We start from the raw sequence: 21,351 nt of genomic DNA, 5'->3' as shown, positions 1-21,351 counted from the left end.
TTAGCTTGACAAAATCTTCCAAATATATTTCCATGATCTAGAAGATCATGGCCTTGTATGAGTACTTCTATTTCTGTATCTTCCTGATGTTTCTCTTTTTCAAGTACCTCTGTGTTCAAGGAGTCTCCACAACAGTATACTGATACTCAAGGGACACTTTTTTTGTTTAAAAAACACCACATTACAATAATTTTAAATCTTCTCTTTAGTTAAATTAGGATCTACCCTTAGTTATTTACACATAGTATAGATCAAAACCTGCCACAAGAGTATTAATTGATGATAACGGCAAGAGTATGTTTTTGATTTTTTGGGGACACACTCCATTATAATGCATTAACCACACCAGTTCTTTCAGAACATTTCAGTTTAACACTCAACAATCTGGGGATTCAGATGGAACTTAGAACAGTGAGAATCAACTGTGAAAATGGTATAACATGAAACCCAGTCCAGATGTTTGAATTACTAATATTACCACTTTTCAATTTATGGTGGGTATTGTGAAGATTATGTTATGATGCCTTTGTAAGAGGAGCATACACTGGGAATTTAGGATACTAAATCCTGTATCCTGTTTGGATATATGATGGAAGGATGAGGTGATATTACAAGAAAATAGAAAAAGGAATGTGAGGGGCTATAATAGACAGATGATGTCTTGACTGATGATGTACAATAGATAATAATTGTGTGCATGGTAAGGAAGGAGCTGTGAAATGCAAGGTGAGGAGTAATGTTATGTAAGAATTTTTTTTTTAAGATGTACATCTGAATCTCTCAAAGAAGAAAAATGAGAATTCTGTTGTATAACATAAAAAACATTGAACTAGAAAAAAGTGCAAGCGTATTCCTTGCATCCAAAGGGGCATTGTTTTTAGATCATAGATCTCATGAAAGAAAGTGAGAATGTATAATGTCCATAGTATGAGAAAGGAGATAGAAAAATGTGTATAGCTGAGTGCAGCTGAACTCATTTCCTGAGGAAATTTCTAACCTACTCTTGAGTGCAGAGCCTGATGTTTGGAGAGCATTTCAGCTGAAGTATTGTCACACCCTGGAACAGAAATGAGCTTCTTACCTGAATATCCTATGTAGGAATTTCCATCATGATCATTACAAATGGAATATTCCCAGGCTTAGGGAGATGCCTGAAAAAGAATTTTTTAAAATGCAGTTAATATTTTTATTTTTTTCAGGCAAGTGGGAATTTACATATCTTTATGGAAAAGTTCTTCTTCCTTGTAGGCTAAGCCACTATAGTACTTTGAATCTCTCAGTTTATAAGTATAGAGAGGTCTGATTTGTCTGTCTTTTGCTGTTTTTTCTAGCTGAGGTCTAGCTGCAGAAGCACAAGTAGGTAAAACTAGAAACAGGAAATTGAAGATGATTATTTACAAACAATCGTTACAAGGCAAAGCTGTACTAAGATCTTTATCAATTAGATCGTTTTTCTTTCTAGAAGCCCTGTGTATGCTGGCTTCTTTCCAAACATTGAATAGAGATTGTGCCTGAGTAGCAGATCTCAGCACTCTAAAGTCATATTGACAGCTAATGGTTAAGGCAAATAACACTAGGATGTTTCCTCAAAGAATTTTAAATGATAAAACCGTGAGATAAATCTTTGAGTTTATACATCTAAACATATATTCCAGAGGTAGTTTTATTATAAATTGCTTGCTTTTTTTTTTTGCTTTTTTTTGTGTCTAGATTTTTGGCTATTTCAAAGGAGAAACTGATGCCACGTCTTCCCTGCTGAATGATGAAAACATGGTTTTCCTTGTATCTGAAAAACAGCAGATTACTCACACAGGTGACATATTTCATCTTGTTCCCGAAGTTATTTTTTTTTAATACCATGTAATGCATACTTTATTGAAAGTACAGTGATAAGATTGCAAGTCTGCCTTTGCTTATTATTCACACTTCTGCTTCTTCTTATGTGTTCCATATTATGCTTTTTTACTAAATTCATCGCATTTCTAAATGCTGCTGCAGCTGTGCCCAATTCTCTATTTTCTAATTTTTTTTGAAATTATGAATTTGCCTGACTCAGACTATTTATTTATGCAGCTATTCTTTGTTTTCTCTATCTTTTTAATAATGTAGAAAGAACTAGCATATTCATAATGCGTTAATGGTATTAAAAACCACAACATGATTATTTAAATCATGTATAGGATAATCTATGATATAATGCATTACTGCCTTGGAGATGGTACTTGAAATACACATTATTCCAGGAAGAGAAAATGTTCTTGATATTTTGGTTCTATTTGTTTAGATTCTCTGTGTCTATAAGATGAAGAGTAATATTTTGTTGTTGACAGTTGCCAAGGGACAAGATGATGTGATTAAGGCTATAGTGAGGGTGCCCCATCTGGATTTCACAGTAACATCCTCTCAGAAAGGAGTGTTAACTATTTTTGACAACCAGGTAATTCTAACTCAAACAAACTTTTTTTTGATTTCATTAACCAATGTATATGGGAACTGAATGAACTGTGATCTAGCATGCAAATGTTCCCCCCAAAAAGCTAGAGTTTTTTAGTAAAGTTAACTTTTTCTGTATTAAGTACAGTAGGAAATATATACCTTGTTAGTCTCAATTATAAACCTACTGAAGAGTCCACAGAAGTTGGCAGAAATAAATAATATTCATTATTAACAGAAGTAATTTTAATATAATCTGCATTTATTTTTAGCAAAAGTTTCCCTTAATATAAAATATGCTATATATTTGCATATGCAGTAGAAACCAGAGAATCAACTATTTTCTACAGCTACTGAGAATATCTAGAATGAACAGAAATATTTGTGAGCTGTTTGAAAAGAAGAGTTATTCAATACAGCAACATCTAGAAGCTTGAAAATCTTGAATTTTCTGACACTCTATGTAACACTGCTGCACAGTTACTCTTATCAGGAAACTGTAAGGAGTTCTTTAGCATTTTAACTAGTTTAGGCTCAAGATACTGTTAAAGTAGAATTTGTAAATGGGTCTCCCAGATGATTATATTACTATTTAGAGGTATGCACTTCTAGATACTATGAGGTACACACACACTTATGCTCATCGACGCTTTACATTTGTACACTTTTAATACAACCAGTTTATTAAAAATTGTTTCAGAAAATACAGTAAAGCTTTAAAGCAGCACTAATGCTTTCTAGGGCTTTTAGCTAATTGGTGCAAAATGCTTATGACGGGAGCATCTAAAGCAAGAAAGGTCGCCTGTGGATGATTAAACAACAAAGCAGTACTGCCGTTTTGGTAAATACTGAAACAATTTATTTGAAAGCCTAGTTCTCTGTCCTCTAAAGCATTATCCCTCTTACATACCTGTGAATAATAATACCACAAAGTATAATGTTAAAAATAGCTCTCTTCCCCACCTCCTACCTCCCATGCTGTTTTCAAGTTGAATAGGCTGGACTGATGTCATTCTGACATCAGTGACTGCAGCGTAAGTGATTTTGCACCCAGCTGCTTAACACAGTGAATTAGACACATCAAATCCCACTTATAAAGTGTGTGTTCTGAAAATTGCTAAGGCATTATAACAGCAGTCATTTACCCATGATAGGATCGCTGATCTCAGTTGATCTGAGCAAATGACTTTTGACTTCATTAGAATTGCTCTGCTGTATCTTGATGCAAGCAAGAGAAAATTCTGGTTCTCTAGCGTTGCAGTCATTTGAGTCCTGTTGCTAGAATATGACTTCTCATCAGAACAGCAAATACAGAGTTGGCAACTTTTGTATCATTCTTCTTTGCTCAGACCAAGTATTTAAGGAGACCTGGCCTTAAAACCTCAGCTAGTGAGTTTTTTTTTTCTAGTTTGGCTTTGCAGCATATTGGTAAGGGAATATGAAAATGCTTTCTCTAAAGTGCTGCTTGATGGGACTTGTGCTTTTGGTGGAGAGGCTGAAATATGAGTTCATGAGCACTGCATTGACAAATAGACAGGAAGGCTTATTTTTAAGATTATTAAACATAGGGTATTTCTCGATGCTCAGAACTCAGTGTCTTCTATTTACATGAATGAATAATATTTGGTCAGATATAATTAGTGAATCTAATATAATACAGATTTTAACTGTGCCACTTCTGGAGCATTTCACTAGTAAGAAACATACACATGGAAGGAAGAGACAGGTACTGCTATTCATTCACCCTGGCATAAATTGATGTCCAGTGCAACTAAGCTTTCCATAAGATCAACTTGGTATTATTGTCTTTGCTTTTTGAAAGGAAAGAGAACTCGACAATTTCCTTAATGGTTGTGTTGGACTAGATGATCTCTAGAGGCCCCTTCCAACTCTGACGATTCTGTGTGTTATATCCTTGGAGTCAGTTGACAACCTAGTTGAGGTCTTATTGGATATTGGGTAGAAACTGAGAATTTTTTTTTTAAAAAATAAAAACTAATTTACACATAAGAATAGGAACAATAGAGAGACTGCAAACCATATCACTGCTTGTCAGTCTATTAAACTTCAGTTAAATAGGATTTAGTCAGATTTTTTATCAGCAAATAATTAGTGTCAGTCATGGTAGATGGCATTAAGAATGATAATTTAGTCTGTATACATCAAGATAGCTTTCAAGATCATCTCCTATTTTACTACTGGTATGCTTCTGTTATCCACTATGTAAATTGCTAGTGAATCTAATTGTCTACAAGGTCTTGGAGACTTCTCTTAACCCTACTTGCTGTGATAAGAAATTCCATGTTCTCTTACATATCTGGGGCTATTGGAAATTGAAATGAAGGCAAAGAAATATTCATTTGTAGACCAGCAGGTTCTGGGCACTGGTGAGGCAACACCTCGAATCCTGTGTTCAGTTTTGGGCCCAATAGAAAGGATTTTTAGGTTCTGGAGCATGTCCAGAGAAGGACAACGAAGGTGGTGAAGGGTCTCGAGCACAAGTCTTATGAAGAGCAGCTGAGGAAACATCAGAAGAACAGGTGATCTGTACTCCACTGTAAAAAAAATGGTATTTCTTTTACGTATTTTGCTCACTCCAACATCTCAATTTAACAAACCAAAAAAAAAAAACAAACAAGCCATGAAACAACTGTAAGAGAAAGCTCCTCACTATATATAGGGGAACAGTCAGGAGGTACGCTAAAGATCTTTCTAAGAAGATCTTAACTGTGAACTCTTTCTGTTGGCTATTGTTGTTCTGTTCTGCCTGTGATACAGGAGAGCTGATTGTGTTTAGACTTTTAATTTAATTGCTAACTTGTGGTTGTGACAATATTTTTTTTTCAGATGAATGTTCTGGCAACCATCAGTGTTGAAGTAAGTTCATTTTCCTCCTGTTAAATTAGTTTAATTAAAAATCAGTAGGTACTAAAGTGAAATAATTAGAAACTGAGCATTATTCTAATGCTACCCAACCTTGAGACTTCTGCGTAATTTTTCATAGAGTGCCATAGGTCAAACAGGTTCAGTTTATTCCATTTAACTGTAGAAACAATTGAGTAACTTGATATCTTTCCCCTGATAAAAAGAAACCTCAGATAAATGCAGATTTTTCTACCAAATTGTCCCTTACACTTTATCCTTCCAGAACTTTTTCTTCTAAGATCCAACACTTCATTGTCACTGTAAAATTTAAATAAGAAAAATTCTAAGTTGTTTGGGAGAAAAAACAGTTCTACATATTGCTAGCTTAATTGGTTGGCTACACAGTATATACTTCAAAAAGCTCATTTTCACACCAGGAGTACCACAGCAGTTTTTAGGTCATGAGCTTCCTTCAGGTGACCCACAGACAAGAGAATGGTCATCAGTCCTAACAAAGTGCCCTAGAAGGCCGTGTAGGTATCTTGTTCCAGAGGGCACTGCATTTCATTGATTTTCTCTCACATATTGTGGATGTTCTAAAACGCAATAGAAGTACTCTAGACCAGAGGCCCTACTACTCCAACTGAGAAAAGAGCTCTGGGCCTGGGTTGCATTTAATTTATTGCAAGGAGTAATCTGACCTGTGGGATCGATACAGAGAGGTAAACTGTGAGTAACATTCTTGGGAACTATCACCTTTTGGAAACTTTTACTAGAATCAATTTAGAGCTTCTCCTACAGCTGTGTTACAGGAATGAATTTTGGTAGTTTGTCCCTGCTTTGCTTGTAGGAAGTATTTCCTCAGTCCACATATGCAAAGGTAGGATCAGAACAATGTTTGATGCTCGTCCCTGGAGATGCTGAAGTGCCAGCCTGATGCTGCAGTGAGCAACATGTGGCTGCAGGGTCCTTTTCCTCTCTGAGCAATAAGCACTAATTTTAGAATGATTCCTCAGTGGATCTAGAGGTCTTTTGCTGGGGCAGTAGGGTGGTACTTGGCAGCCATGGCAGAATTGGGCACCACAGAACAACATTTCTTCCATAAAATGTGTGAGAAGAAAATGTGTTTAACATAATGGCATCTCTCAGTACAATGGTGTAATACCATAATTGTTAGGATTGCAATTCCAAACTAATACCATACGAAAACTGCTAATTTTGTTGTCCACAGATAACACTGTATCTGAGAGCACCCACTTCTGTAGAGCTCTGGACCAGATCTGTGTGGTCTATCCTGATCTGCTGTCTTTGTTGTCCACTCTCCATCTTTTGCCAGCTGAGATGTTTCCACTTTTTTCACCCTTCCCTAGGAAAAGGAAAAAGTTAGAAATAGTCTGGATTCCTCCCCTTTGGAATGGAGTATCACTGCTACTGGGCATCACTGGATCGGTTGAGATCATTATTGCTGAGCATGGCACTCTCTACCATAGGGTGTAAAGTCTTTCAGAGGGAGAATCTTTGGCTTCCCAGGGACATTTAATTGACTAGGCAACTGACAATGAAAAGAGAAACCCATGCTTACTACCCTATGAAATACTTCTGGCTTTAAGCCTGACAGATTTAATGATGTCATCTAACTTCCATTGTTGTTATTCACTTTTTTAGTATTGGAATTGTGAAATTTTCAGATGGTCTAGTTAAAAATAACCCTCTTCTGCTTTGTGATCTGCCTTGTCTTAGGGAATAGGCAATCTTATCCAGCATTCTTATTTAAGTGTTTGGACTGATGGTCCGTGCCTTAGCCAATTTACTTTCTTGTCATCCTTCTTCTACCTACTGTACTGAAAATATTACTGGGCTTGAGATTCCTGAGCTTTTTGGTGATCATTAAAAGATTTTAATGCTTGCAGAACATAATACTTTAAGCTATTTTGTTCTTAAAATTTAAATTCTATAGCCTTACCCCAAATTGCAATGAAATAAAATTCTGGATTTTTTGAGAAAATAAATTCCGCTTTCCAGACAGTTAAAATATATAATGTTATAAATTTATTAATCTGAGGATTCTTTGAGAGATACATCTCTAAGGGTTGGGTCACAGTTTTTCTATTGCATAGTATGCTTATTAAAACTGTAGCTTTGCATTTTAATAGCTTTTATCTAAACACTTATCAAAGGACAATATCTTATTACTTACTTATTAAAGATATGTTGTGCTATACTAGTTGAAGACATCAGCACCAAATGGCTTAATGTACAACTATGAATAATACCTTGTGATTAATTTCTGAATAGCTAAATAGAGAAAGCTGCCTTTGCCTTGCACGGCTTACATTTCTCTTTCTCAGATCTGCAGAATTAACAGTCCATTCTTTCCTCACTACCATTATTATGTCATTCTAATCTGTCATCATCAATATTGGCATTAGGTAATTGACCAAACTATATATTCGTGTGCATCTTTGTGTAAATGAAGTAAGGTTTTGAATCAGAGGTAAGTTATCAGACTCCAGACCTTCCATCCATTGACAAACAATAATATATGTAGAGGGTAGCTAAAAAATTGCAGAACAGTCCTTAGGTTCCTCTACCTTTTTCCATTCAGTGTTATTCTTCTTTCAGAAGAGAGATTTACTCAACTAGAGTGACAGAGGTCTTCGCCCTGGAGATATTGAGCCAGAAAGGCTGTGAACCGTAGAAGTTCTAGAAATAAAATCTAATACACTGCAGTCATCAGAACTTTCCCAACATCCTGATAGTATAAATGGAACAGGAACTGAGTACAGATCATTTATTGTTTTGTTCCAGGGAAGTTGCAGAGAACAGATCTGAAAACCTGATTTCATTTCTTGATGTAATTATGTGACTGAGTGAAAAGAATAGAGGCATAAATATAATACACTTAAAACTCTGTATAGTATTCAGCTTAATAGACTCATAGAATAATAGAATCATTCAGGTTGGAAAAGACCCTTGGGATCATTGAGTCCAACCATTAACCCCACTCAAAAAATCTCACCTCTAAACCATATCCCGCAATACCACATCTAAGTGATCTTTAAACACATTCAGAGATGGTGACTCCACCACCTCCCTGGGCAGCCTATTCCAATGTCTGACTCCTCCTTCTGTGAAAATTTTTTTCCTAATGTCCCCTCTGAACCTACCCTATTGCAGTTTGAAGCTATTCCCTCTTGTTCTATCGCTAATTACTCATGAGTAGAGACCAGCACCAACCTCTCTACAATGTCCTTTCAGGTAGCTGTAGAGAGTGATGAGGTCTCCCCTCAGTCTCCTCTTCTGCAAACTAAACAGGCTCAGCTCCTTCAGTCGTTCTTCCTAAGATTTATTCTCCAGGCCCTTCACCAGCTTCGTTACCCTCCTCTGCACTCGCTCCAGCAGTATGTACTGTATGACTTTCTGTTTTAAAATATGACCACTGAAGAAACTGCAAGAGTGCATGGATTACCAATCGTCCAGCTGGCAGGTCACAAAAATAGTAGTCAGCATAGAATTATTCCTGAATCGTGATGGGAATACTTGTAGTGAACAAGTCACTTCCCTTGAAGAATGGAAAAAAATACAATATAGAAAAGCATAAACAGGCCCAGTGGATGAGCCAAACAAACTGAAATAGAAATTGTATTGGCAATGAGGGAGTGAAGATAGAACCCTTGAGTGACAGGATGGAACAAGGAAATAATGAAAAGGTTGATTTGGTGCAGCTGCCTCATCTGTCTGTCAAGTACAGCAGTGCTAAGAAGAGCAATTCTTAAAGCCTTTGCTCTAAAGCTGAAACTAGGCAGCAGGTTTTGCTTATAGTCTCCAGCAGACTGTTCTATCAGCCACTCAGTGTATCAAATTAATCTATTAATTGGTGCACTGCTGCCTTCAGGACTTTCATGCTATTAGTTTCTGAGTAGTCGCAAGCCACACTAGAGCCTATTTTGCTCAAGAACTTCCATTCTGGATCTTAAGTACTATGCTCTGCTGTTTATTCCACAGGCTGAGGTCCTTGAACAAGAACTGGCTTGGAAAGCCATGCTAGCTAACTTGAAGTATATCTGTCTCTGTTAGGCTCTCAACTTCTCAGTGGACATTCTCAGAAGCAAATTATGCAGGAAGCCAAATTCAGTTATTATTGTGGTCTCTCCAGGACTTCATAACCACTGATCTTTTCAGTGATTTAAATAATCTCACTAGAAGTATTAAAGACAAATTTAGTGCAATTTGTCTTAAGATCAGAATGATTCAGTTTTATATATGAAAACACTTCTACTGCTTCCTGTTCAAGGAAAATTCTATGTCTTTATGCTAGATCTGTCCCTGACTGGCAACTTCTAATAAACATAGAAGAAACACTTTTTTTTTCATTTTGCTGTTATATTATCAAATATGGCCAGGCCTATAAATCAAGCAAAAAGAAAGAACAGGATAAATGCTGAGTACATTTTGCTGATTCTTGCTTTCTGCTGACTTATACAAATTGTATGTCATGTGTTGAAACACAATTTTTTCAGGTACATTTTTAGACTGCCAGTCAGTAATTAAAAGCATTTATTTTCTGTAGAGAGGAGAATCTTAGAAGAGAAATTCTATCTTGGCCATCATTTTCCTCCTGTTTTCTCCACGTGTTATTTCAACATCTGTTTCCCTCTCACTGCTACTTCTCCAAGGGAGTAAGTCTTCAACCCTAAGAGAGAAGGATTTTCCCTGAGAACATGCTAAGCATTAAGGTAGATTTATGCAGCAATTCATGAGTGCGTGTTTCTTGCTTCTTTCCCCTAGGGACTAACTAGTCCTTGTTTGACAGTCTGATTTTCTAGTCACAGATACTGTGACAAGAGAGGGAAACTGAAGCCCATGCTCGTACCTTGTTTGGTGGCTCAGCATCATTAGCTACATGGAGTGAACAGTGAGGGGCACACTGATGTCCAGAATTACCTGATAAAACTGGACCCGAAGTTGTTTCCTAGATTGGTGAGAAGTAGAGACTATTAAGGCTCTGTTGAGTGTAAGCAAATGGACTAACTTATAATCCAATGTAATTAAGAAACTAACTAAATTTTGTAAAGATTAGGTGCTTAGTTGTGGAAAGTTAAATGTTTCTAATTTTTCCTGGATGTGATCTTTAAGGTCTCTGCCAACGCAAACCATTCTATGATTCTGTCATTCTGTGAATAGATGATTGTGCCATTGCAGACATAGCAAATGAAGCGTATTACATTTCAATCTCCCTCTCATTTAGGAAGGTCCGTTACATTTGTGAGAAAAAAATCAGGGAGCTATTAAAGTTTCAACAAAAACCAAAATTCTCACCAGTGTGGTAGTGAGTTTGAGTCTCTGATCTTACACTTTGCAAGAGAAATTATTGTATGTTAAGATCAGTATAACTGGAGGTATACTTGACTAATTGCTTAATATGGGCAGATGTATATATTTTAAAATATTTGATCTACCTATCAGGAGAACTAAAATTATTTAATATGAGATACTCATTTTCATAAACATTCATTTCAATTGGATTTGTGCTACTATAGCTGAAATTTTGACTGCCTTTAAGTTACTTTTTTTTTTTTTTTGAATCAAACCGCATCCACTTAAAAACTATACCAGCTTTACCATGGATGTTTTAGCTCAAGTTTCCTCTGCTCAGAGTGCTTTTTTCAGACTGTTATTACAGTTCAACTAATAGTATCTGTGTATTGTGTCCTCTCATGTCCAACATCTGTGTGTCTGAGGTGACTGAATGATAACTGAGGTTGAGCCTGACACCTTTGTAACTGCATGTATGAGCCATTCCTGGAGTTAGAACTCCCAGTTCTGTTAGCTGAGCCTGGACTTAGCAGCTGCTAGTTCAGCATATATGGAATCTAAGTGGAGATGGTTTAGAATATGTACTTAAATGATAGAGAAATTTATAAATTTATACAGAAAATTCTTCTTTAGCTACCCTTTTTATTTTCATCAGAGTACTGCTTGGATCACTGGATGTGATTTCCTGCCTCAGCTGAAATGTATTGTGGCTGTAGCTGAAAGGACAGTCATCGTCTGGGACTATAAACTAAAGGAGAGCAAGGTATTATGTTGGATCAGGCAAATGTTAAAGAAGAAGCCTAAAAAAGATTCATCTTTGTTTTCAATATACATTCACATTACTTTTATCTAACAGAATGAAAGCATTCACTTTGTCTTTTTAGGAAATCTGAAACAGTGGAGTTTATACTAAGGAAGTAATACCCTTTCTAGGTATTAGTAGAGTGTCTTAAAAGCCTGGAAGAAAGAGGAACAGTTTGTGCTATATTGCAAACAGACCCCCAAAGTATTTATTTTCTTTGTATATATAATGCATGTGTGCGTACATGTGTAACTAATGTGTGTGCATGTGGATAAGTATATCTTGGAATCTATTAACAATCAAGGGACATATTTTCCAAGAAATGTAGCATAGACTCCTTTGAGATAAATTCCTGATTTAAAGAAAATAATTCTTCATTTCCTGCATTTTGTTCAGGACTTCCTAGGAAAAAAAGCATCTTGATGATAGCGTATGTCCAAACCATTAAAGTTTTCTTGAATGCTTTATTACAAACTACAGTTTTTGCAAGGATTTCTGACCCATTCCTTAGCTTTTTTCCTCCTTCTCCTGGGACATCTCTCAGAGACTCTGAGTTGGCTGAGAAGATGAGAAGAGACAAAGTAAATAGTTTCAGGATAAGATCAAGTCTTAGGATTTTTGTTGTTGTTGTTAACATTAGAAGGCTGTTCTCCAAGCTCACATAGGTCTTTCTGTCAATCCAGATCAAATCGTGGGAAGAAAGGCTCACGAATTTATTCTCAACTATTATTCTCAACGTTTTGTCCAGTCATTTACATCAGTGAGAGCTGAAAGTATTCTGTGGCTGAATAAAAGCGGTTCTCTTTTGAGACCACAGAACTAATATATAGGCAGTTCTGTATCTGTGTTATGTCTCTTTAATGTTTTTTATGCTACACTGACAACATTGAAGCAGTTAATTCCTACGGCATGTGAACAGTGGCCAGTTTAGGTTGGCAAGGATGCTTTAATCAAACAACAGATGGAGTCAGGCAGTAGAACCGATAAGGACTATAATACAGATGACCCAAAATATCATTCTCAGGCCTTCATAGTTTAGCAAAATACCACAATGGCTTGCAGCTGTATTCATTCCCATTATCGCAATTGCTAGAAATTGGAACATCTCCCCATACAAGTACCCTTGGTACTCCCAGGCTGTATTAATAATTAGGACTCTGATATAATGACTCTCTGTGTGATACCACTGCACTTTGTGGTTTGAATAATTCTTTAATTTGGCTATTTCCCATTTTTTTCTAAACAGCATCTTATTTTTGAAAAGGAAACCATATACAGTCTTAGCAAATATACCATCCTACCTAGCACAGTGAGATCCTTTCTAAAATTTATAATTAATATTTCCTCACTGAAATGGAAAAAGCTATCTATGAAATACAGCCTCACTGAAATCCTTAAAAGTTTGCATTCAATTTCACTTGGTGATGATCTCCCATGAATTTCTAATACCAGGAAACAGCTATCACAGGGGGAGCTTGAAAAAACAAAATCAAGAATTGAAAGCTGCTATAAGTAGGCAAGCATGAAATGTTCAGTCTTGTGTGCAATATCTAATAAAATGTCTACCATGTTTCACAGAATAATTGCTTTATCATCAAGCCAATGGCAAATGGCCTGCTCTGTGTTTGCACGGTGACTATGTCAGACCACCAGGCTAAGGATAATATCCTAATGGGAGATGATAAGGGTTACGTTCACCTGCTTACTGTGACCAGTGATCACTTTGGATGGAAACAATGCAAAGGCAAAAAAAAATCACAACATCAAGTCTTGGACTCCAAGTTATTTAACATGTAAGTTGCTTATGATAAAATATTATCAGTCTGGTAATTGTATTTTTTTTTAATTTGGGTTTTCTCTGGCCTAAATGGAGGATTAGCTTTTGTATATAAACACTACCTACCAAAGAAAATTTTTCAAACTGCAGTAAGTATGATTTGTTTATTGTTGTGTGAAGGAAATGCCATCATTTTCAGTAGGACATCTTACAAGAGATCTTACGGAGAGGCTGCAGACTAAAATTCCAGGGAAGAATTCACAATTGCTGTTATCCAGGTTGACATAGGCACAGTTTTATTGTGCCCAATTAGATGGAAGCACAATTGCAACTGGAGAAGGGTATGATTGAACCCTAACTTTAGCTGTTCTTGCTTTTGAGTTGAAAAAGTGGTTCTGTATCTGCTCTGGATATTAAATGCTAGTATTGGTTATGCATAATCTCACTGACTAAATCCCTGTACAACTATAGGCATGTTACAGTAGATACCAGTATAAACTAAACCTCTCAATTTATATCCCTAGTGTTAAACGCAAGCTACATGATGACTGGGTTGTGAAAGTTAAGTATATTTCTGACCTAAATTGTTTTGGATCCTGCTCCTCAGACAGCATTCATTCATTTGTTTTGGATGACATAAAGCGACTGGAGGACAACTTGTAAGTATATTTTCTGAAACCTGGAAGTTACCTTCTGACAAAATAGAACTTTGGCTTTATAACTCTGCATGATGCCAGCACCCTGCAAGATGCCATCCTGTTGTATCGAAGCTGTCTTTTCTATAAGCATTTCTAATACAAACAAATATATAGCTACTTAAATAATTGAATATTTTTGTTAACTGTCGATGTACGAGAGGAGTGCCTATAAATATTCATTACTCACAACCGTGAGAAATGATTTATGTTGGCAGTGTTGTCTGCCTCAATTCTCAGCAGGTAGATTTTGGTTAGAAAATTGATTGCTTTGTTACATGTGTATGGTTGTTAAGCATTGGAACAGTCTGCACATGGAGGTGGTGGAGTCATCATCCCTGGAGGTATTTAAAAGACATGTAGCTGTGGTGCTTAGGGACATGGTTTAGTGGTTGGCTTGGCAGTGTGAAGTTAGGGGTTGGACTTGATGACCTTGAAGGTCTTTTCCAACATAAATGATTCTATGATTTAAAATCTATATCCACAAAAATAATATTTAATTAAGTTTAATTTACAGTTCGATTTCACAAGTTTCAGTTACACAAGCTTAAACCAAAGAAAGCAATTTATTCTGAGGGCTGTGAAATGGATTTACTGGGCAGCAGAAAAGTGGTTGGGGCCTCCTTTGTGCCTTATCCTTCTTCGTGTGGCCCACCCATGCTAGAACTGATTCTGAGCCTTACTAGTCTGTGATTTTAGATCATAAAAACACAATTTGATGTGAAAAAAAAAGAAATAACTTATAGATAGAACTTTTCACTCAAATATCTCCAAAGCATTGTAAACATCAGCTGAGCTTCGCAATTCCTCTGTGAGGTACATCTAGAGATTAATAGATTTTTAAGGCTAGTATCATGAATTACAATAATCTGTTTTATCTCTTGTATAAGACAGGCTGTAAATATTCACACAGTAACTCTTGCATCGATCTCATAACTTTAGGTATAGTAAGTATTGCATGTTTGTTGTGGATGGTGGATGTGAAATATGAAATAATTACAGCTTGTCCGATGTCATATGCTGTGTCAGTAGAGAAGCTGAGAAATCGTGTTTGATTTTTTAGGAGTTTTGGAAAAATAAAATTAATTTGAGGAGAAAGAACTCAAAGTCTGCAGAGCCAAAAGTATAGTCAAAAGAGTATATGCTACCAAATATACTGTTTTCAATACAGGACATTAACTGCAAATGTCTTAGTAGGTCTTTTTCATTTAACACTGACTATAATTGTGTCTCCAATTGCAATAAATACATTTTTCTAAGCAATTTTACACAGCAGTTAAATGAAATTATATTTAGTCAACTGACAAATTACACAACAGTTAAAATGAAATTAATAGCCCTAAAAATAGCTATGGATAAAATCACTTCAAAATGCCCATTCCGTAAGCCATTATAGTTAAATATATAATTTACTGGTGCTAACAAAATTGATTTCCCCAATTAACTTTGCAGCAAGCAATTGTTATTGTGCTTGAAAAGGGATGCAATGTATCTCGTGTCCTGTGTGACTGTTAATTTTCTTTGTGGATAATGGCTGATGAGCAGTTATAATCTTTTCTTGTAAAGTATCTAAAAAAAGTGAAGGATCACAGTGTGCTTCTTTTGCAAGGGCATGATTTCAGCAGGTCTTCACACTGCCAGAACCGCTTATTCACACTGAATTTGGAAGACCATTCGTTAAAGAGCCAATAGGCAGTTATATAGAAGTATTAAATTTAATAATTAAAGGAAAAAGATGACAAATCCTGAGGAAAACTGTCAAGCACTCATTTAAATCAATTAACTCCTATTTTATATCATCAAGAGAATTGAGACTCCTCTGTTAGAGCTCTGGAAAGAAAGCTTTGCCTCCTCTATAGTAATAGGGAGCGAACAGCCTTTTGTTTACATCTGCCTAGAAAGAACAAGCTTGTTCATTAATCCTCAAAGTTTCCAGAGCCTTTTGTCAAATTTGCTGTTATCCTGAGTTGTGGTTTTCAGTATTAATGGTCACCCTTTAGACCAGAATAAATGAACTACCTACTTGTCTGGATTTCAAAGAAAAAAATTAAATGTTTACTCATTCAATTCTGTATATCATATTTATACTGACAATCATTGTTTTATGGGAGAGACTGGTGTTAGCCACACTACCGCTGAATCCAAAACCCAAGAAAATATTCACTCAAGAGCAGCAATATATGCAACATGGAGAGACGAGCAAGTTGCTCAGAGGATGGGTTTAGAAGAGACACTGAGTCAATCTCAGTCTGTGTTGGCTGTTTGAGTTCCTGTGCTTTAGCAGTGAATGCAACAGAATAATTCTGTTGAAATTCCGAAATTTGCAGTCTCTTCATGTTGTTACACAACACAAAACAGAGACTATGTGTTATGCAATACATTATATATAAGCAGCAGAAAAGTAACTGCACTTTATGCAAAATAGAGGCCACAATAGACCTCCATGTCTGAAACAAGCAGAGGTTGCTGGTTTGATACTTTTCCTCAGTGATGAACTGCTTTATGCATGCACATGTGTGCAAGGGCTTACTTTAGCAACAGCTACCAGGATTCTGTTTGGAGTATGACTGATAAAGGATTAACTTGTTCAGATCAGAGATTTATTACTTTGATGGAAATGGCACTCTGCTCCTGTTTTACTGGTGCTTGTATCACTCTAAGTCTATATGACTGTAAGTCACTGTTGTAAAATAAATTTGCTTTTAACAAGATATTGTACATGCTATGCAAACAGCTATTCTATATATTACAGAAAAGTGGAGTGTCTGTAGACTCTATTTTCCTAATGTTTCTTACCCGATTAACTGTTTTATTAATTATTACAGACCTGTAAAGGAATTCTCTGTTCCTAGAGGTGTCAATGCCTTTGCATACTGTGGAAAAGCAAATGTCATTGTCACTGGGGGTAAGTATTGTGGTTATTTCCAGAAGATTTTTCTGTTGTGACTTTTTTTCCCAGTTAAATAATATCAAATAAATCTGAGTTAATATCTTAAGAATTTAAATAATGGCTTTTGTCTTAAATGATAGGAAGCAGAGGTCTTGCTTTTACTTGCTGGGAGCCTCACTTTATAAAGATACAGTTCCTGAAAGGAATCTATCAAGAGCTCAGTCCGGGTTTGATATGAGTATCACGTTATTTATATTATAAAACCGGAGCAATAGTATGTTGAACTACTCTAACGCATGTTTCAAATCACTGTGGTGTCTGTCTTGGCCAGGTTATACACATTATTTCTTTCAGTATCAGCAGGGCTCCCATTCCTTCCTATTATTCTTTGTCCATCCTTTCCTATCTTAAGCAACCACATTGGCCCATCTTAATACTTTCTGTTGCTCTTCTCTCTGATCAGATTTCCCAAAGCTTTACTGTTCATTCCTTTTCCCAAAGCAGACTGCAAAAATAGCACTCTTACATCCATTTCTTCCCGGTTATCCAATAATTTTATGAGCCTTTCTATGGCAATGATTATATTTCGTGCTGCAGAAATGTGGCTGGAGTATGGCAGCAGCCTTGTTTGTGTATCCTGTCTGACAGGGTAGTGGCCTGGAGTGACATTGATGCTGCCTATCTCCAAGTCTTCAGTATGAAAGTCTTGCTTAAAACTTTATTAAAAAATGCAATAGCAAGCAGAGCAATTCTTATGTCTATTTTTAACATGGAGACAAAATTGGCCAAGGCTCTGCTGTCCAACCTTGATAATATGCAAGATAGTAAAATAAATTTGGGAAAAAAAAAAAGACATAGACATGGGAAGTGAAGCAAGTTGAATTGTGGCAGTTTACCAATGGGAAAACTGCTATAGATAGATATTAAATATTGATTTTCTAGACACAGGATTTAAAGAGAAAGCAATATGGCTGTAGGAAAGTTATTAGTGAAAATTCTGGAGTTCAGCCTTGGAGAAGATCTTATTTACATTGATTACCTTGTCACAAAAAGTAGTCTGAAGAAATTTACTGATGGCATTAAGTAGAGAGGCCCTGTAAAACAGAATGTGGTTAGTGTTTCCTATGGGCAGAACTGGAAGATTTTGCTGTAGTAATAAAACTGGAGTGAAGTGTCTGAATAGGATAGAAGGTCAATTACACAGGAACTAATAAAAGTTTCTGTTACACACTGAAGCTACAGAAATAGCAGAATGAGAGAAAAATCTAGATAAACTTCCTAAGAAAATAATGACAATTCATAAAGAATACCACTGATAATTATATAAAGATAAGGAAAGCAAATGTTGGAGCAAAAATTAGAGCAGTGATGTTCTGCAAGAGTCTTCTGAATATTGGCAGTTGCAGAAAGAAACATCCTCAATTTAAAGTAGAGCTTGACATTTTTGAAAAGGATAGATTGCATATTCTTCTGTGATAGCTGGAGGCTGGACTTGGAATGCAGGACCTCCTATCCCATCTAAACGTCTACCTAATCAGAATATTTTAGAAGTCTTTCTCAAGACTGCATTGTCTTGCCTTCTGCTGCACAAAAGCACAGAAAACATAGGCAACCTGAAAAAAGCTTAATAATATTGTGTTCAAGGACTCTGTAATGGTGATTTTGAAAAAGGGTAAGAATTACACTTCTAACAATCTTCTAGTTTATTCCTGGGTCATAACATTTACATACCCTTGAGTTGGAATCCTGTCATGTTTGTTCACCCACTGGCTTTCATCTTGATATTAAAAGGCATCCTCATTCCTCTCACCCTCATTCCCAGTCCCTAGCCCTGCTGCTTCCCTTGAACACAAAAAGAAATTATTGCTGAGGTGACTAAGATTTATAGGAGACAGTGGGAATGCATGGCCAAAGACAAATACAGGGTGGAATCATCTCTTTCAATTTGACTGTGAATTTTAGAGAAGTCAGGGGCTACCATGAAGCAGCACCCAAAATTAGGAATAATGCTACAGCTCTTGAGAGATCCATCTACTAAAGCCTTCAAAAGTTGAGCTTCAGAGTTCAGTGCTCTATTAATAAAATACACAGCTAATAATGGCACAGCAGTCAGTCAGACTAGAGCACACAATGTTTGCCTACATATCTTAAAAAGCCACCTCCCTCTCTTGTCTGGCTGAGAAATGCATGTTGATGATCCAGTTAATGAACAAATTAAACTGTTTATAATGAACACTGTAAGCCTGCAATTTTACCTGTAATATATCCTAAAAATCAAAGGCCAAAGCATGTAAATAATTCAGAAATCATAATATAGAGATTTTTTGGAAACATGCAACCATTTGTAAAAGTTATGTTTGTTTCTGACATTAAAAATTAAAATCTAACTTTAGATTGCAGGCTAGCTTCTAAAGCACTCAGTGAGGATAAATCTGCTAACAACTAAGCCCCGAACTGTTGTTATTTAGCCAGGTTTTTATAGCACAAATGGCATCAAAATACGATAATGTATTATTCCACTAGAAAGTGACTATTGTAAAAGTTATGTTTTAACACCCTTCCTCCTCCATTGTTTATTTGGTCATATTTGAATGTGCTCAGGAGTTTGTCAGTACTGTGACACAACCTAATTTTGTCTTCCAGATATTTGACATTTATAATAATGAATAAGAAAGGTAAAAGCAAATCTGGTACAGAGTTCCCATTTCAGGCTAAGAGCTAGATTTCAGCCAGTAAAATGATAAAAACCTCATAGTGGCCTAAAATATGGAGCCCACAATAGTTTAGAATAACTTTCTGTGTAATGTTTTGCATTAATACTATGTTGAATGGTAAAGCGATATGGTTTTCTTCATATTCTATATCCATTTCAATTCCAACAATGTCACAATTATCACCTCAGGGAACAGCTACAGTTAAAATCAAATTATGTAAGCATATAAAAGCTGGAGATGATCAGTTTTAAATTATATGATACATCAAATTCTAACCCTATTAGATCTTTAAATCCATCTATGGTTCTCCTGTGAGGAATAAAGAAGAAAAACTATTAGTGATTTCTAAATCTAGAAGCAACATTTTAAGACTGATAGAAGGAAGGCCTCTGTGCTTGCTTAGTATATTTTGTGTATTCCTAGCACAAGAGAAGTAACTGGTAACATTGTAGATTTTTTTTTTTTTTAAACTGGCACTGTACATTAGTATTAACATTTTCAGGAAATCCCAGGAATCTCAATTAAAGAAATTGCATCCCAGGACTCCACTAATATCCTCAGAAGCATAGCAGACTCTTTTCTATGATGCAGTTTAAGTTTAAGAAGAACATATGAAGACAAACAGAGCACAATGAAGAAAACAAGGAGACATTGGTCAATGTGATAAACATGTGAACTTGTGTTAGTTTACCATCTGTCTAACTCTTCTGAAGAGGTGTCCTGGTTTGAGCTAAACAGATCCAATTCTGTTCAGTGATTTTTACTTCTCAGCTCAGTCTCTTCTCAGAGGCTGTGCTTTCTGAATTTAGCAGCACGTTTTTGCAGACAGTGCCTGCTACTAGCAGTTGTACCACCTGAAGTTTATTTGCAGTGACTACCACCAGGGCCTGGGATGCAGAAAGGCTCTTGCCTATACTCGCTCCTGTAGTGACCAAGGTCACTGCTGGATCTTGTGTGCCGTGCTGGGGGTGCTGGGAAGTAAAAGGGGATGTAAGGAAGTAAAAGTTGGCACCTCTGGCCACGACTGTGTAGGACAGGTGACCAACACAAGTATTCCATTCCATATACATCATATTCAGTATAAAGCTGATCACGGGGGTTAAGGTCTCTTCTTCAATGGCCGACATCTGAGGAGGACTCCGTCCAATCTTCTGCCTTTGATCCCTATCCTGAGTTCCTGAATCCAGCCCCTGTGTCCAGCTCCCTTCTGCCTCCTGAGCCTCGGGCTTCCCTGGTGCCGCCTGCTCTGCAGCATCAGTGGGGATTGCTGTCAGGGCGGAGTTGGGTTTGGTATCAGTGGTATTACAAGCGGACTTGTAATACTACACAAACTGCAAAACTGTGTAAGCAAGTGAGACAATTTGACAAAGCACTACATGTTCAAAGAATACATTAGAATTTGTAACATCTAGCTAGAATATAGCTGTGGACATAGTATCTGACTTTGAAAAAAACCCTAAATATGTGCTTTCTTAATTATTTACCTTGGAAATGAGAACACTGAGCTGAGTCCAGTACAACTCAAATCACTGATTTCACAGAACCTTAAAAATTTGCCGTCAGATATATAGACAGATAATTCATCTTCTTCAGGCTTTTCTTGAATGTGCTAAGTACCCATGCCTTCTGTGTCAGAATTTTGAATCCTGGAGGCATATTTGGAGCACAGAGAGAATGAATGTTCCTGCAAATATTCCAGTGAAGCAGTGAAGCAGCTAATGTTAGGGCCAATGTGGCATTAGTCCAGAAAGAGAGGAGAGAACACATCTACTATAACCAAACTCACCATTATATCCACATCAGTAGAAGAAACTAAACATTATTTCATGTGAGAAGGAAACATTATTTTTAATGTAGGG

The 21,351-nt window shown here is 36.4% G+C and overlaps 1 protein-coding gene across 1 annotated transcript in view; it reads left to right on the top strand.

Annotated features, from left to right (window-relative positions):
- The window catches only part of WDR64 (WD repeat domain 64), a 65,295-nt gene that overhangs the window by 6,174 nt on the left and 37,770 nt on the right, over positions 1 to 21,351 (top strand). The window contains exons 3-9 of the mRNA XM_009871800.1: positions 1,711 to 1,813; positions 2,331 to 2,437; positions 5,281 to 5,310; positions 11,270 to 11,377; positions 12,995 to 13,209; positions 13,718 to 13,852; positions 16,714 to 16,793. Of these exons, the coding sequence (XP_009870102.1) occupies positions 1,711 to 1,813; positions 2,331 to 2,437; positions 5,281 to 5,310; positions 11,270 to 11,377; positions 12,995 to 13,209; positions 13,718 to 13,852; positions 16,714 to 16,793 (778 nt within the window). The remainder of the gene's footprint in view (positions 1 to 1,710; positions 1,814 to 2,330; positions 2,438 to 5,280; positions 5,311 to 11,269; positions 11,378 to 12,994; positions 13,210 to 13,717; positions 13,853 to 16,713; positions 16,794 to 21,351) is intronic.

The sequence above is a fragment of the Apaloderma vittatum genome, unplaced genomic scaffold (assembly GCF_000703405.1).
Source record: "Apaloderma vittatum isolate BGI_N311 unplaced genomic scaffold, ASM70340v1 scaffold18736, whole genome shotgun sequence".
Classification (NCBI taxonomy): Eukaryota; Metazoa; Chordata; class Aves; order Trogoniformes; family Trogonidae; genus Apaloderma; species Apaloderma vittatum.
This window is presented reverse-complemented; position numbering and strand designations above follow the sequence as displayed.